Here is a 15,148-nt window from a genome sequence, read left to right as displayed (position 1 = left end):
AGCAGTGGGATCTGGGGAAGGTGTTAGGGGTTTCTGCAAAGCAGGGAAGTGGAACCCAACGTAATCTAGTTTAAAAAAAGCGCAAGCTTGAGCCAGATCTCAGTTTGAACCTTGGCTCCATCATTTAGCTCAAGTAATCTTGGGCAAAAGATACCAGACCTCTCTGATCCTTTTAACTCATCTATAAACAAGAGATGGAATCTCCAGGTTTGCTGTGAGGACTATCAGATAAAGTCCATATTATGAGGTACCAACCATTTTCTTTCTTTTCTCACATACTCTAAAGAGAAACTTTCCTTTCCATACCCTCCCCCTAACCCCATCCCATAGCTGATTTGTCCAGCTTGGGTCAGGTGTCCACCACTGGGCCAAGAACACCAGTGAACCAAAAAAGGGTCTGGCCATTTTAGACATATTGGAAGATGCTAAGAAAGCCAAGCCACTAATAATTAAATAGACCCATGAAGAAAAGAAGTTGACAAATCACAAAGGCCCACATAGAGGGCAAGCCTGGTTCCAGATGGGACCTTGGCCCCATATGGGATTCACTAGGTCCCTGTACCCATCTGTGACCCTTTATAGTTTGAATTAGGCTGGTTTGAGCTCGCCTGTCAGGTGCCGGACACACAGTAACTATTATTTCAAAACATCTTACTAACAATTTACTGCTATATGCTTAACAGTCACTGAAGTTACTAATGTAAGATATTCAGTAGGACTACCTGAATGGCTTATGATTTTAAATTAATCAAACTAGCTATAGAATTTCATGAACAATTCATATGGCAACTACAGATAGAAGCTTAAGACATGGAACACACTCAATTTTTCTGTATAAGTCTTTCACATTAAATAAATGGAGAAAAATAATTATAATATTCCACTGAAGCTGAGAAATAAAGCAACCTTTGTTTATTAAAAAAAATAAACATGGCTGATCTGCACTAATCATAACATTTTGAAGGAAATAAAACAATATTCAACATTTTTAGTCTATAAATAAATAATACCCTGTTTTACTTATTCTGTTAGCCAAAGATAAGGTTGGAAATGAGAAAATTGAATAATGCTTATTGATTTAAAGGTATCAGACACAGACGGTATTAGATTCGGAAGAAATGCAGACATAAATGGAAAAAATGGCCATAGCAATGAACTTGGTTAAAAATGACATTTAAAGGTTTATACATACACTTTACATGCTTGACTTGACAGACTAAAATATTATTCAAGTCCTCAATTAAGAGAACAGCAGCAAAATTTAAGACAATTAAAAACCTGCATTTCAGAATCTAATGTATTGTTATGAATAAATGTAAGACAACTAACTATCAATGAAGCCCAAGAAAATCCCAACTACTATACTACTCTGTTCAAGCCAATGTGCACTGACTTTATCTTTCACTTTCAAATGTGTTCCCTTATTCTGGCTTTAAACTGCACCTTCAGATACAACAGCCTAGAAGAGATGAGCTGTCTCTTCTAATGGGGTTACAACGCGGGGCTGTAGAACCAGTCTCACTGCATTATAGTTACAGCACATAAACAACTCCATCTGTAATTAAAATAGCAAAATCAGGCTCAAGTGGATGCCCTCATGTTATAAATACATCATCAGAATTATAAATTATAGAAATAAAGACAAATAATGGCATGAAGGGCATGATAGTTTATTTAAAAAAATTGTACCACACTGATCATAACGACCAGCACACAGATTATGATGGCTTTTCTCTTGGGTGCTAACATTGCAGTATTTCTGTATACTGAAATGTTTCAATAGGACCAAGAACGTTAGAGAAATAAAAATCTTAGTTGAAAATGAACACTGATAATGCTGGTGTCTTATCCCACAGAATTTAAACCCCTTATGAATCAGTGGCATTATGATGTTATATAGTTAAGAAGAACAAGAGTTCTCTTTTTAAATAGGCAGCATGAACTTATACTTCTTTGTACTTCATCTTTAGTTTTTATAATTTAAGCTATGTCCACCCTGGCTAAAGCACAATCATACAAGACACCTCAGATAATTTCCATGCTACCATTGTACAAGTTTAGTGATTTTACTTAGGAAAAAAAAATCAAACCACCATCAAAATAAAGAGGCAAATAAAACTGATTTTCAAATCATTTGAAAAGCATAGTGCTTATGTGTCCAATACACTCAAACTTAAATTAAATGCTATAATTATAATCTCCAAACTTCTGCAATGAAATTAACATTTATATATGTTTTGTTTATCAAATTGTATTTTGCAATCAATAAGAGAAAGTTACTTTTTAGAGAACAATATATTTGGTTACAGTTCCACATATCTGCAGTAGAGACAAAGCCACATGATGTTAAATCTGGCTCTAAGTTACCTAAGGTATAAAATTATGAACAAAATTATAATATTCTGATCTTAAAAATTCAACCCATATGAGATTACGTTTTAGAGTAAATGTGCTGTTGAGTAATTATGGCAATAATTACTCTTTCCTTTAATCAGTGTGACTCACCTGTATTTCAAACTGACCTCTTTACTTCCGTGTTACCGTTTCAATACCCAGGGATTTCTGAGGCAGCTTAAGTTTGACTTATAAAAACAGTAGATACTTTAACCTTTCAGTGACAATTTTTACATCTGTAAACGCAAGAATCACATTATTTAGCTCAGCAACTATAAAAAAAACATGGAGATTTTGGCATTTCAAGCCAGAATCTCTTTGTGCTTTTTAAATGAAGCTGCTTTTGAATCTTTTTGGTATTTACCAGCCATTTGTACTTCCCTTATAATAATACAAGAATATATTTAAGATAATTTTTAAGGTTAAATGTCCTAGGGGCTTATCAATACTTAAAAAAAAATTACTCTTTATTTTCAGCATTTGGAATAGTAGAAATTATTTCTGGTCCCTCCTTAGATCAACACTACTTTTCATCACGTATAACACTGAATTTTATAGACATCCCTGAAAAGTATCTGATTAAGTAAACGAGTGAATCACAGTGGAGTGTCAATCAGTTAACAGTGTAGATCCATTAAAAAAAAAAAAAAAAATCGCACTGAATAATAAATCTTCAAGCTAAAAAAACAAAAGAAAACCTTCCTAAGAAGTAAAACCGAGTCTGTGTCCTCACTGATTCTGTGCTTGTGTCCCCGACTGATTAAACTCCTTTTCCTCCATGTTATAAGACATGTTCCTTTAAATCTCCACACCAAGTTTCCAGGACACTTGCGTGAAGAGGCTATGCTACTGTATCATCTAAAGGGAATAGAGTGGCACCATTTTCTTCCCTAATAGACTTCATATTTCAAGATGACAATTGAATCTCCCTCTGCTGCACTCACCAGCATGTGTAAGGAGACAAAATTTGCTGTGCAAACCGATGACAGCGGATCCTTCCACCCGCCCCCAGTGCCAATGTGAAGTTACCAGCAGTTTGTCATTGTATGCACTGGCCTTTCACTCTTTCAATCAGAAAAGTTGTGGTTACTTAAAAAAGGGGGAGAGGGTGGAGAAATGAAAAACCAAGAGTCTAAAGGCACAAAGTCGCATAGCTGCTCTAGTTGGAGTTTGTAAACAGAGAACAGGTTGAATTTAGGTAATCCCAATCTATGAGAGTAAAAAGGCATCCACAGCAGGCTTTTATCCAGCCAGCTTCTTTGAGACCCTTCATGGGTTTTGAGGTCTACACTAAAATACCCATACTTCAAAAAGCAATAAGGCAAATAGTATAATCATTATTCCAAAAGTTACAATGGTAGTGTAGGCATACATAGTATAATTTAGTTACAATGTGTGGTACTGTTTCTATTATATAACCATATTAACTGTTTCTTTCCTACATAATTATATATTCAGCCGAGTTTCAGTTAACACAAAACCATCCTTGTACCACCACTGATAGTTGGCAATAGCTCTTTGATAGCAGTTTTTATTCTGCTGTAGAAATTATCCTTGAACTGAAAAAAGTCCACAATCCAATGTCCAGTCATTAAACACTATCATATTTGTGAAGAGCTTCTTCCAACTTCTGCGTCACTTTTTGGAAAAATAGTATTTGTTGTTGTAAGAAATGCTGCATCTGTGATTTAAAGTCTCTTACTCGAATTTGATGGAAGTGGTGAATTTCAGCCAAGGTGGCAAAAGAAATAGTGTTACAGCGATCCTGGATGCCGTCAGCCTTTTGGACCTCCATCTTCCCTTCTTCCACGTGTCTCCTACTCTCCTTTACTTTGGTAAGAGCTCCTGTAGTTAAAAAAAAAAAAAAAAAAAAAAAAATTTAATTAAAAAAAAGATATACATATATCCTAATGGCAGAGCTACACAGTGAACAGAATCATGGGCACTATAAATACTTGCCTAATCTATTTTAAAGTCCTTTGGAATTTAAAGGGATGACTGTAATTACTTATTTAAAAAAGAAAGAATCTGGTAAAGTTACTGGAAACACCTCCATTGCTGCAATTTCACTTATTAAAACTAGCATTTGCCATTGACCAAGTATAGTATGTTTTATCTCTTTCAGTAGAGATAATATACTAACAATAAATTGCAAGGAACTATCCCTAAAAAGACAAACTGAGAAACTCTGCAGTTTTCACATTCTTAAGAAAAAATGTGTGACACTGTTACATATGCATATATTAAGAGTTATCTAGAAAAACAAAACAATGCCCCACAGAGGATGCAAATTCACTTCCTTGGAAAGTCTTACTATAGAATTATTCTATAAGACTACAGAACTAGACTTTGAAACATGTTAGTACCAACTCAGGTTGTGTTTTAGAAATCATGACATGCCGTGAAGGGAGCCTGGCAATGTTGGCAGCCTATGACTAGAGGCTGACTTCGCTGGGGCTGCCAAGCCTGAGTCCAGCTGGCAATGAAGGAATAAATAATGCATGTATGTCTGGTTCTGACTCCATATTCTATCAGGAGACCCATATCTGGAGCATAAGGGCCCCATGAAATAAGAATTTGCCATCTTTTCTTTAGGGGCTGTAAGGATTTGAGTCTGTCCTAATGAAGACCTGGGAATGAAGTCTGAGGTGCCATAGCCTCTTGTCAAGAAGGTCACCAAAGGGTATATACAAGGGAGAGGAAGGGGATGGTCACCCTGGCAGGGGCCACATGAGGGTAGACCTTCCACTAGAAGCACAGTTATGTGAAGACACAAAAGGCTGAGGATGTTTAGAGGTAGGAAATAAAGGATATCCATGGGTTCCTGGAAATGAGTGATGATAAAGTTCAAATTACTTGAACACAGCCAGCTCAAGAATTCAGATTTCCTGACTCCACCTAGCACTCATTCTGCTAAACCACAGCGAAAGAGAGAAACATTTAGGAGTCCTGGCCTGGCAGTCTGAGAACATGATACTAAGGCGGGGAAAAAGGCGGCTGTTTAGGAGGAAGTGAGGAAGCTGAGGAACTTTAAAAGGCTGTAATTTCAGAAATGTTTAGTTTTAGCCAGTGGTAAAATATGCAGGAGAAAAAGCCCCATTTCTGAATTTCTTCCTATCTCCTACAAAATAATATAGAGTAAATGTAGTATTAAATAAAGCCCTTAGAAATTAGACAGTATGTGTTTTGGTTTGTTTTTGTTTTTGGTTTTTTTTTTGGCATAGCTAGAAGACCTGAAAAATTAAAATCTACCTACAACAAACGTGATACATTCATATGTATGTATATATGTATATTTTCATTTATTTTTTCTAAATGAGACCTTTAAGTGAAAAGCAGCACAGCCCTGGAACAGAGAACGCCTCACTTCCACTTCAACCCACAGCAGAGAAGTGGGTTCTGCTCCAGAGAGGTCAGCGTTACATTGACACACTTCAAGAAGACCCCTGATTCCACTCAGAAGCATGTTACTCTGCAAGTTTGGCACTTTTAACATTTCTACTATAGCTGACAGAACCAGTGAAGCAACAAAATCTGCCTGCTTGTAGTTTATAGTAAAAACAAAAAAAACTTTTCCCTTAAAAAGAGAAAAAAAAATTCTTGTAGCACTTTATCTCTGTTATATTTGTACAAGTTTCACAATTTATATACAAGAATTGAAGTTGAAAAGACCAGGGAAGCATATGAGACGGAACTAAATGAAAAATTTTTCAAAAAGATGACTAAGAATAGGAAATTTCATAATTTCTGATTCTTTGTTTACAATGGTAAGAAAAATAGAAGGGGGGAGGGAAAGAGAGGGGCAGGCAGGGAACAGGAAGAGAGAAAAGTCTCAAGTGATTTAACTATTTTTTCATCTGATTCGATCATAGGTGCCCTAGCCCACCGTATAAACACTGAAGACAAGCACACGGTGTCCTTCCCTGCTCAGATTCTGATGTATCTGTGTAGCGGCTGTTGCCTGTGTTGGTAATATTCTGCCAGTATTACCTATTCTAGTTATCAGCGCCTGGCTTTTCGAGATGGAGAGTTGGGGTCCCAAAGAGGAGCTCTGATACCTGGCCCAGAGCTGTGTGAATGCCAACTAAGTTACAGCTGTCAAACTCCAATGAGATCACTGTATTCTTGGAAACAACCTTCTATTATATAAAATTGCAGATGTGCATCTATAAAAACTAATTTTAAAATGAACAAGTATGATGTTTCCACAACTTACCACATCAGCATACATTTTCAAAACTCTTGGGCACTAGCAGCAAGTATTAAATCTCTCTGAGGTCTAAGGACCTTTAGGCATTTAACATCTTTAAGCTTTTTAAGTGGACATACCAAAGAAGTCAAGGAGAATTTAAAACTTGTTTTTCTCCTAAGAATGAATTTTTTTAGTAAATAATACAAATGTTGCTCTCTTCAAAGCCCCCACGAGGTTGGGCTCTGGGGCAAGAACTTTAATTTGTTTAATATACATTTATGGAGGGCCTAACATGTACAGATCACATTGCTAGAACAGGAGAATTCAAACATTTAAACAGCCAAGTCCCCACCCCTGTAAGTTCTTGAGGAAGCCACCTCAAAAAGCACACTGAAGACAGGCATACCACCATAACATTAAGTGAAATAAGACCACAAAGTACATAATTCTGCACAACAGTTGAATATGGCTTTCTCCAAGATAATATGTGAAATGTGTCACAAGGGAAAATGCTCAGAGAACATGCTACCTGCCAGGCAGTATGCTGAGAACAAGGAAGGAGGCAGTTAGAGGTGGGGGGATGTTAGAAGTGGCAGGGAAGGGGGCAGGGACAGGCATATCTAAACAGTGAATGGTAGCTCTCAAAACTAGTAATAATGTATGCTAGACATTTACCATACACTATCTCTAACCCTACTGAGACTTTACAACAGACATTACTCCTATTTTTGCAACAAGGAAACTAAGAAAGCTACTCAACCTCTTTGAGCTCAAAGTCACCACGTAATCAAGTAAGAGGTGGAGATAGGATCTGAATGCATAACTAACTTCAAAGCACACACTACAAATATTTAGAACAGAAACTGGAGCATGATTCAGCATGAAAAAGCAAGGTAGGCCTAGGTGAGCAGATGAGAATCAGCTATTCCCTCTCCTCCTCTTGGCCTCTCCACCCCCACCCCCACCCTCACCCCCACACCTGTGCTGGGGTTCCTGTACCACCTTTCTGATGTCTCGCCTTCCTTACAAGGTCCCTGGCTTTTATTCTGGCATGCAATGCAGAAGATCTTGTGAGTATGTAAAAGAAACTACAGTTTTGAAATTTTCCCTCTAGAATCTTAGTAACCTCATTTAGTTCATTAACTGTGCCTATAAAGTCCTTTAATATTTATAAGATATCTGATTTTATTATCTTTGTAGTAACATAATTAGGGTACCACAAAGCAGTGAAAAAAGCAGCACATGTTTCACTATTTTCAGAATCTAAGCCCAAACTTACATGGAAAGAGAAGGTGTATCTGCCCCCCACCACCACTAGAAGATGATATAAATTAAGAACTACCACCAAAAATAGTAATATACAATCCCTTTAGGAATACATGGGCTTTGCTTTGGTGCAATTGGACATCTAGGCAAAAAAATTATTGTGCAAACTATAAAGGACAGAACAAACCACTGAGGAGTGTAAGTGCCCAAAAGCCAATTCCACTTGGAATTTCAGTTTTACTCACTTAATGCAATTCAAATCCATGGCAACATAATGTATTAGGAGTGTAGGAGGAGGGCAGATAGGAAGGAGATAACATGTAAGAGACATGGTTCTTGTTTAAGAGGCGCAAGTTATTTTTTGAGGTGGCAAGACTTACATGCCTGAAACAATGAAGTACCTACACAGTTGATTTGATGATTCTTAAATTGGGAAATATCTGTACGTTTCTACACTTCATATATTTTCATATTTAAAATTTTAAATGTCGCAAGAAAGGCAGAGATAGCCAAATTTTCAATCAGGTCTAGCCTTTAAGGAGTGAAAGGTTGGACAAAGAAAATTATTGGGGCAAAGACAGATCACTACAGACTTCTAGGATACCTTTAAAAATTAGTCTGTAGCTGCTTAAGCAGCGACTGCAGAGGTACAAAGTAACAAAGCATTACAGTATCTTTTAAGCATTCTCTCAGCCATACTGCATTTTTTGTTTAATAAACCCAAGAGGAATGTAAATAAAAGCTAAAAACATTGCCTAGAATCCAAAGAACAAAGGGAACACATTTTTATCATGGAATCAATACAAAAATAGGCTAAGGTTTTCAAAACCTCTACTTTTTAAGCAGCTAATTTAAGGGGAATCTGCCCCCTGCCAGCCCCCTCCTCTCAAAAACAAGGCTACATTGTTTTTAAAACAGAAAAGGGAAATGAAAGAATAAGGGAGAGAAATTACACAATAAAGTCTAAGGTGAAAATTGGTCACTGTTGGATTAAACGAAAGACCCCATAATACTCATGGATAGAGCAAGTTTTAAAAGAAAACTCAAAACAGGACTGATCACAGGGAAAAACATTTTAGAATGGGAATGTAAGCACATTACCATGAAACTGTTTTGTTTCTTGGGCTAACAGAAAGATATTAGGTGGTTGCATCTAGAATAATATAAGGGTATAGTAAGATTTTATTATGAAAACAAAATGTAGGCAAGTATTAAATTCTAAGATTAAATAAGAGGCTAACAATACACAGCAGTGTGAGTATATTCTCCATTAAAAAAAAAAAGTAACATGTCTAGTTCAGAAGAAAATACAACTTAACAAGAAGGTAAATGAAACAGTACAGCCTCCCCAAATTTCACAGCTGAAAATAAATCCTTAAAATTTGTTTAAAGTACAGGAAAAAGTTGTATTGAAAGTGAGGCGATATATTTCAACCACACCCCATTTCACTGCTCCCAAAGAAGCAAAAGTAGCTCAGCTGCCCTCCAGGACACCAGGCTAACAGACTTCATTCAGTCCTTCCTTCCACACAGATCTCTGTGGGAGGAGGCAGGAAGAACAGAGAGGCCCTTCCTAAAAAGGCTTACAGGTTGACAAGGAGCTTACAGTTGAGGACTCAATTTAATTATTAAATTACTTGAGAGAATTATTAGAATTTTCCCACAGGATAGAAAGTTCACTCAGAAACTAATAACGCTAAGACTTTATTCCAAGAGGCAGAGCAGAAACCCTGAGGACTTCCTTCTCGTGGGTGCCGACGAGATACCCACTGGAGAAGTGAGTAGGGCTGATTTGGAGCAGCTGGTTTCCAGATATTTTTTAAAGGAGTTGAAAGGGCCTTAGAAGAGAGGCTAAGTGACTTGTCCAAAGTCTCATAGCTAATTCACGGCAAAGAACTCACCAGCATTCCATGTGGGGCTTCTGCTACACTCTGTTGAAAAGGGTCTTCCCTTTCCACATCTGGAGCCATAAGATGAAATCAGTAATTTGATTTTGCTTTAGGAATGTTATTAACAAAATATCCTGGACTCTCTGTGTATTCTTAGCTGAGTCTGTCCATGTAAAATTCCTAATAGGGTTCATTTTTATACTTATTCCAATTGCCCAGGCTCAAAGAAAAAGCTCTTTGCCACTCTTTATCAGACCCAGCTACACAGAACTCCCATCCCTCTCCTAATATTTTCTTTACATCTTACCAATGGAAGCCATGTTGCCTGGTTTCAGAGCATGAAATAACGACGACCTGGTTCATAATCCTTACGTACTCCGTTTTAGAGGGATTATATTACACAAGTGTAATAAACACAAAATAATTAGAGCTAAAGAATTTAATCCTATGACAAGTTTCATTAATATTATCACCTTAAATGGCTCAAACTCAAAGAAACTCACTTTAGAGATTAATTATGGTCTAGGAAATCAGCAACATTTTCAAAAGCATTACATTATTTACAGAGCAAGCCACTAAATTATTTCCATCAGTAAAAACTGTTTAGGGAGCATATCAATGTCATTTTTGGTTTTTCGAAAATGAAGAGTAGTAAAGCTCTGGTGTCATCTAGTCAATTAGCACCTGAGAACCCACTACAAGCCAAACTAAGCATGCTAGCAAATGCCGTTCGCATTACGCTAAATTGAAATATATCATTTCCAATTTGTTGAGAGAAATCACTTTCCTGGGAACTTCTGACCCAGCAAAATGAAACGGTGGGAATAAAAAAAACTCTCCAACACTGTACTGCCTCAGGCATTTTAAACTCAGTTGAAGAAGCTGTCTGGCCTCCTTTCAATTTTCCCTCTTTATGGGCCTGTCTTCCACCTCCCCAGGCCGCGCCCCCGCCTCCCACTCCCCCAGGCTCGCTGGATGCTCCAGACACTCCCAGTGCAACTGGGTCATTTCTGTACCTGAACTTTGCCTTCCTTTCCTCAACCAAATCTCTTATTCTCAGTATGTTTTGTCCCTCCCTAGACCAATTATACAAAAGGCCCAGTCACCAAGCAACAGGGATCCAAAGGCTACATTTTTTTTCTTTTTTTTTAAAAAGGCAAGCACTTTAATTTTGAAATCGTAAATGTGCCAAAAACATGAACTAGATTTTGTCTTCCCAGGGCCTTGCCCCAGAAAACCAAAGCCACAGCGTGATTGAGGGGGACATGAGAAAGGCTGAAGGGTATCAGAGACAACTGAGATGATGCCCAAGACTGGGCTAGGCCCGTTTGTTTTTCTTCATTCGCTGGGACATGCAAAATGTTGAAAGAAAATGCTAATCTGGTCAAGTGGCCTATTTTGCTCTTATTCTCACATCACTGGTACCCACACCCTCCTGGTCCCTGCTAACTTCCCATTAACTTCTTCCCCTCCCCTTTCCTTCCTCCCTTTCGGTCTCCACCCACACTCTTGTTATTACTCTTTCCCCATTCTGCTCCAATATTTACTTTTCTTTTTATTTATTTATTTATTTATTTATCTTTGAGAAAAAGTCTCAAAAAACACAAAGGCCAACATCCACCTAACAGAGAGGCAAAATGGCCATCCATCCTGGCAAAACAGTCACATGTGAGCACCTGCTCCACACACGCCTGTGCTCTGCACTTGCATGTCTCATTTTATTCTCTTTAACCCCCAAAGAAAAGGAATTATTGCTCCCATTTTCAGAGGTGGAAAGTAAAGCTTAGAGGAACATAAATAACTTTACTAAAAGTGTCCAGCTGCATGTGAACCTGCGTCTGCCCAGCTTTGCAATTCGGGTAGTTCCCTGTACCTGGTCCAACTGGAACCGCCACATCCATGGAGATCTCAAAGCTTCATGGATCAGCCCCAGTGCATAGCTCAAGCACAGTGCCAGGGCTCTTCAGAAACCTCAGCTCAGGGATAAGCTTCCCACAAACAGCCTCCAGGCCGTCAAAATTATATTCCCGGATGTCATACTGAGGGGACTCCAGGTGTGGAGCATTTAATAAACTCTGGAGGGTGCAAATAGTAATTGTGAACTGAAATCAGTGAGCAAATTTTTGAAGGGACTAATGATCTCTACGACCAAGAACTACCAAAATTCAAGGATAAAATTAATTTAAAATTCACTTTCAATTCACAAATATAATAAATGAGAAAGAGAACTTTTGAGAAGGGGAAAGGTTGGAATAAAGAAGATAAATTAAAAAACAAAACAAAAAACTGGTTGATGAAAAAAAAATTAATCATTTAAAGAATCCAGGCCTCTAAATTTGGTTTGGTCTTGAAGATACAATAAGAAGTAGTTTGTTCTAGGTAAAAGCCTTATTATATCCTAATTAAGCAGCCCTTACAGCTTCATTCAGTAATCACCAAATATGTACAGGCATAATGAAATTTAGTATGGATGTCAGCATTCACTTGAGAGTATCACATCTTAAAACATCTGATTACTTTTACTATACACACAGATTCACACAGCTCACTTTATTCTACAAATGAAGAGTAAAGTCTCATGGTTATTATATTTCTGGTGACTTATTTGGTAAATAGGCTGGTTCATTGCCAGGACATTATATATAGAGAGCGAGCTTCTTGTGTTTCAGCTTATATTGAATATTAAATATGTGACACAGTTACTAGGATGATAAATTAAGACAATTCTGTAAACACATTTTTATTTCAGAAGAGTCTGGATACGATGGTGAAAATGTTGATATGACTTTGGCCAAGCAAATATTAATAAAGACTTTAAAATTTGAAAGTAGGAAAAACACATATCGATAATTTTCTTAAAAGATTTTATACCCATAATCTTAATACAAAGAGTAGAAAGAATATTCTTGACAATCATGAACATACAATAAAACAAAAAAAAAAAAAACAACTAATTTTATAAAATAAAATCTACATAATGCTATAAATCCAGAAAATACAATTGATGCCTGAGGTCTGTAGTTCATAATTTCCTACTTCTTTTGTTACCTGATATATATGTACAGATACCTGTACAAATAAAGCAGCTATGTTTGTTAAAGTAGATATGTTTGCAAGCTGCCAGTATTTGGAGTTTAGATGATTTTTTGATATACAACAAATATTTTTACCAAAGAAAAGAATGAACTTTGGAAACTACTCTTAATCAAAGGTAAAACCTTAGTTTCTTTTTTTCTAGGAAGATAAAGGGAGATCCAAGCTAAAATAAATCTAACAGAAGCTACTAAACAGACAGGCACCTCCATAAGAGGCAGAAGAGAGTGAAGTGACACCAGCTCCTTAGAAGCCAGGGAGATGTGAATGATACATCTACCCAAAGCCAAGATCCTGGACCATATGAGTACTTCTGAGAGTGCTATTAGTTAGAATATTTGCAAAGAACATTATTTCTTGCTTTCAAGTATTTTTCCTAAATGATGTCTAGTTTTTAACTTCTGAATTGTGATTGTAAGCTGTGGTACTAACTAGCGAGCAGCACAGCTGTAATCATTTCCTTAGTGCCGCCCATTGTGGCCATTATGACTGGCACGTTACTTCACATTATGATCACTAAGCTTTGGGGACAATTCCTAAATCAGCTGTTTTAAACTTAAGAATACCCTTGACCCTGGAGTTTTCCTGCTTCTTCAAGCTGGCAGGTTTCCAGTGGCTATGAATCTTTACTCTGGCCACATCTGGACTTCCGTGAACTAGATCATAAATAACCGACTGAAGACAAAACAAAGAACCTAGAAATACATCGTTTTAAAACAGACATAAAATACAGGCCATAAAACATGAAAACTTACAGATTATCCATGTTACCATCTATTAGAATTTAGTTAAGGATGTCTTGCTGCAAACAATAGGTGGCTTTTATGAAAATCACAAATGTCAATACAACTAAATATAATAAAAGTCTTGGAAATAGGATTTCTAAGACTCCATTCCTTGGCTTTCAGCCCCTTTCCTTGTCTTTTCCTCCAATCCTGCTCCTCTTCTTAACCTGCCTATTTCCATTCCCAGCATCGCCACTTTCTGCCACACAAACTTAAAACCTCAAAGGTAACTCTAGACTCCTCAAGACAGCCTCCTCCTCGAGTCCTGCCACAATACCTGACAGGTGTCTCAAGTTTATCTGCCCTTTTCAAAGCCACCCTCGGGCCTAGACTACTCTAACAGCCCCTTTGTGTCTGTGCTCAGCCAACAGGAAGACGCTCCCTGAAGCCCTCCTGCCCAGCGGCCAGGCTGCACATTGACTGGTGAGGGATGCCTCCAAGGGCTCACAGTTAAATTTCTGTGGTTTATCCTCCTGTCCGCGAACTGGGGTCAATGAGAGTATTTACCTCAAAATCTTCTATGATGTTTAAATGAATATACTGAATATAAAACGTACAGCATCATGCCTCACACAAAGTAAGCCCTCAAAATATGTTAGCTCTTCTAATCATTATTCAGGTGTCATGCTTCAGTTTCAAACCTTTAAGTGGCTGTTGACTACCTACAGAATACAAATATTCTATCACTCAAACTATTTATTGTAGGGTCTCAGGTCAAGGCAAAAAATGAACTCAAATGCTGGCTCTCCTTATTAGCTATGTGATCCCGGAAATTCAGGCCTCAGTTTTCACAGGTACCAAATGGGGATACTACGTCTCTGGGGGAGTTGATAGCTATACTGGATTGAATAGTATCCCCCCAAATTTATGTCCATCTGGAACCTGTGACTGTGACCTTACTGTCATATGCTGTATAACAACATTTCAGTCAACAATGGACCACATATACAATTGTGGTCCCATAAGATTATAATGGAGTTGAAAACTCCTATCCCATTGTGACATCGTGGCCACCATAACATCACAGTGCAACGCATTACTCACGTTTGTGGTGATGCTGGTGCAAACCGACCTACTGAGGCTGCCAGTCACATAGAAGTACAGGATATACGATTATGTACTGTACATAATACTTGATAATGACAATATATTACCATTGTTAATTTATGCATTTATTAACCATACTTTTTGTTGTTCTTTTAGAGTGTACTTTCTACTTATAAAGAAGTCTGCTATAAAACAGTATGCCATGTTACGTCGGCAGCAGCCTCAAACATCTGGTTTACCTCATCTGATTGCATCATTTAATCTAATCTTTTATTGTTTTGTCCAGTACCATGCTATGCAGGTTTGTAGCTGAGGAGCAACAGGCTATATATACCATATAGCCTAGGTGTATAGTATGCTATACCGTCTGATTTGTAAAAGTGCATTATGATGTTTGCACAACGACAAAAATCACCTAATGACGGATTTCTCAGAACATATCCCTGTTGTTAAGCAGTGCATGAGTATTTGGAAATAAGGTC

At 37.5% G+C, this 15,148-nt stretch overlaps 1 protein-coding gene across 1 annotated transcript in view; it reads right to left on the bottom strand.

The window, feature by feature from the left end:
- Positions 1-890: 890 nt before the first annotated feature.
- SNX18 (sorting nexin 18) overlaps positions 891-15,148 on the bottom strand; it is a 31,088-nt gene continuing 16,830 nt past the window's right edge. Inside the window, exon 3 of the mRNA XM_011380622.2 lies at positions 891-4,239. Coding sequence (XP_011378924.1) covers positions 3,986-4,239 — 254 coding nt within the window. The 3' untranslated portion in view covers positions 891-3,985. The remainder of the gene's footprint in view (positions 4,240-15,148) is intronic.

Source organism: Pteropus vampyrus, unplaced genomic scaffold (assembly GCF_000151845.1).
Source record: "Pteropus vampyrus isolate Shadow unplaced genomic scaffold, Pvam_2.0 Scaffold397, whole genome shotgun sequence".
Lineage (NCBI taxonomy): Eukaryota > Metazoa > Chordata > Mammalia > Chiroptera > Pteropodidae > Pteropus > Pteropus vampyrus.
The sequence above is the reverse complement of the archived record's forward strand: the minus strand, read 5'-3'. Positions and strand labels throughout refer to the sequence as shown.